Here is a 3,306-nt window from a genome sequence, read left to right on the forward strand (position 1 = left end):
GTGTGTGCGAATTCGCGTGTTCGGTATCACATTACCACTACGACGAAACAGTAAACCCCAACGAGAAATAGACCGCGTCGAGACCCCCATAACGGACGTAACGACACTTAGGTCAATGTCGTAGATGTAGGTCAGCACAATCGATCTCCAACGGAAATTGTCATCTTCCGGAATGTAGTTGCACGGGCTTAAGAAAGACTTAGAGTGTGCGACGTTGGTTTGGCGCTTTTACTACAGCCATTCAACGGAAACATGCATAAGACAACATTAACTCTTCGAGTAAATGGTAGTTCAAAGTTAATTCGACGATTACGGTAGGTAAATCAATGTTGGATTATTCTTCAAGATTTGCGAGTTAGACAGAATATGCGCAAAGCACAGTATCATATTTTCAGAATATGCTAAATCAGATCGTCTTTGACATCGGTGATGTAGGTAACATTGCTGCACGTGTTTACCTCTTGCTCGCTATGAGCACTACTATCACGAGGGAAGAGGAAGAAACTACAAGGAACGGCTTTGACTTTTCAAGTCAATTTTGTACGGTCAGAGACTTTCTTGGCATCCTTTCATGTTAGCGTGCTCAAAAGCACGACGTATGGTAAAACTATCAGCTACTTGATGTTAAAGTAAGGAGGAACACAAGGCATGGATGGAAAGACTGGAAGATTGAATTTTTGTCAATTTCTGGATGTTCCTGACGAACCAACAAAGGAGACACTATGACAATTATTTGAGATATGGCAATTATTCGAGCCGTAGTGCTGCTGGAATGTTCCGTGTAACGCAATCGGGGTCGTGTTTGATAATCCCCGTTTTCTCTGGTCACGCGTCTCCTTCGCTCTGATTCAATTAAAAAATAATGAGGTGATAGTGAGTTCCCTGATGCGGCATCCTCTACATGCTTCCATTCCATTCGCTGTCGAAAGTACCGCCTTGTGATATGATACTTGGAAGTGCCAATCTACATAAATCTGCGTGAGGATCCCACAACGAATACGGATTTTACGACGGGATACATGGTGTGCCTAAGAAGTTGTGTCATTAACTACAAGGAGACGACCCGCGGAGTATCTCCTATTCTCGGCAGCATCGACAAGTCTGGAAAACATTGCGAACTTGGCCTGGTGGGATGTAAAGTAACAAGCTTAGAGTGAATTAGAGAGGCGTGACAAGTCCGGCACCCGCGGTAACATATCGTCCAAGCACGAGTTGCTGAAAAAATGGGACAATCGATGCCAGTTACCTATGCGACGTCAATGTGAGTGGAGAGAGCGCTGTTGCCGATGAATGCATTTCTTAGTGTGATTGTGATTTGCAACTGTGCTTCTCAATAATAGTGTGAAGGTTTGCATTCATCGAATGCTCCTACTCTATAACCAAAGCGCATATAAGGGGTTTCCGAGTTGAACCTCGTATGAAGATTTTACGAATAATCCTCTTTGTCGTTAAACTCACCAGATTTTAACCCACTTCAGATACACATTCAATGCCAATAGAGCTGTAGTAGGTTGCGTCCCCATGGTACTCGAGACAATAAGAGGTAGCCTCACCGAAAAGCCAATGGCTTCGACAATTTCAATTAGCAAAACAGCAAGTGGAGAAAAAAAAGTGACACATCAAGTTTTTTCTTTTTTTTAAACAAATGGCTATTTTTCGCTACCAACCTTTCTTTTACGGTAAGCACTAAACACGTATAACCATAATTTAATTCATCACCACGTGATACCGTTTTGATTCTGAATCCATGGAAATTGGGTAGGCGCCAATCGACGCTTACAAGCACCAAACATGTCAATACACCTCAGGTACTTCAGTGCAAAATATTGAGCGGTAGGAGCGTACCGAAGTGATCAACTCAAAAACCGAACGTGATCAGCATCCAGCCGATAATTTCGCTCTGGATTGACAGCATTTGAGTTTCTAAAACAAATGCAAGATGGTAAAGTGCTTGCATTCCACAACCTCTCTTCAAAATGATCATTAGCAAAACGAACGAGCCGAACTCCAGCAGCCCGTACAGAAACACCATGTACACGGTAGACATGACATTATCCTCAGTGACGTCAGTGAGTTCTGTGTGGAATCGCGCGCTTGGAAGATGTACCATCGGATATAGTTACCGTACAACAACGGAATGATAAACTCAACGTACTCTGCCAAAATCGTGCATTCGATGGTAAATAGTGTTGACAGTGTCTTGCGAAGAGAAGCGATGTGTTGCACGGACGGCACAGCAGTGATAGCGTTTACGTTACGGCTTCGCTTAGTGCATGTTACTTGCACGGACCTGATTCTTGTCGGACTAACAGGCTGTTTCATGGTGCTCCAACGACTACCGACGGGCGGACCACAGCCAGTAGGAAGCACATTTTTCATCGTCGGCATCGACTGGGTGTTGGAAGAGGGAGGAAAAGTTGGACCAATGCTGAGATTCTCATTTTCAAGTTTGCTTAGAAGATCTCGTCCTTCGATCGACAATTGATGAGGAAAGCAGGAGCGTACTTGAACTTGCTTCCGCTCTTCCTTGGTGAATTTATCGTGGTAGTGACACAATGAATACGCAGCGGATAGCAGATTGCCTTTGCTAATAGATGGGTCAATAGTCTGGTGGAGTTGCTTCATGATGCGATTACATGAGCGATAAATCCCATACAATGACATTTCAGTTTCTAATAAAAATCGATGATCATAATGGTTGAAACTGCGAATGTTGATGAAGAGCTCTGCATACATGTGGCTAAATAGATTGCATTGAAGAAATGAACCGTAAAAATAATATTCTCTGGGATCAAGTCAGCCAAACCGGCTAAACAGAGCGACACGAGGTTCTTGAGTATGATTTCAGATAGGAAAAACAAAAACACCAGGAGTTCACAGATCGATCCTGCTATAGAGTTGAATAGCAACTGATACGCTGGATACGCTATCGCCATCAGAGCCTGGATGTTGACTGATATAACGAAGCGGATAAATTGTCGTCGTCTTACCAACATACACCGGCACCAAGGAGGAAACGAATCATGCAGACAAATAGCAATAGAAAAATTGGCATCGTGACGATTACCATATAAGGTATTGGAAAGACCCACACTGACGCAACCGTAATCGACGCGGCAGTAAATCCCAACGCCATCAATGCGAATAGTATCATTAATTGAAGCGATGAAATGCTGATTTCTTGGATCAAATACCGCAACTGAGCAGCAACGTCAGGTGGGGGCTCTCAAAAGGCCGAAATGATACGTGCTGTGGAGGCTTATCGCCACCCACTGTACCAATTGTCGGCTGATTGGACGACCCTCA

At 43.8% G+C, this 3,306-nt stretch overlaps 1 protein-coding gene across 1 annotated transcript; it reads right to left on the reverse strand.

The window, feature by feature from the left end:
- Positions 1 to 1,858: 1,858 nt before the first annotated feature.
- On the reverse strand, positions 1,859 to 2,625 carry PPTG_06661 (hypothetical protein; the record flags this gene model as incomplete). The annotated part of the gene is made up of 2 exons (XM_008900705.1): positions 1,859 to 2,093; positions 2,156 to 2,625. 2 exons carry the CDS (start codon positions 2,623 to 2,625, stop codon positions 1,859 to 1,861), a joined length of 705 nt encoding a protein of 234 aa, XP_008898953.1.
- Between the last annotated feature and the right edge of the window lie 681 nt (positions 2,626 to 3,306).

This window comes from Phytophthora parasitica, assembly GCF_000247585.1.
Source record: "Phytophthora parasitica INRA-310 unplaced genomic scaffold supercont2.10, whole genome shotgun sequence".
In the NCBI taxonomy this organism is placed as follows: domain Eukaryota; phylum Oomycota; class Peronosporomycetes; order Peronosporales; family Peronosporaceae; genus Phytophthora; species Phytophthora nicotianae.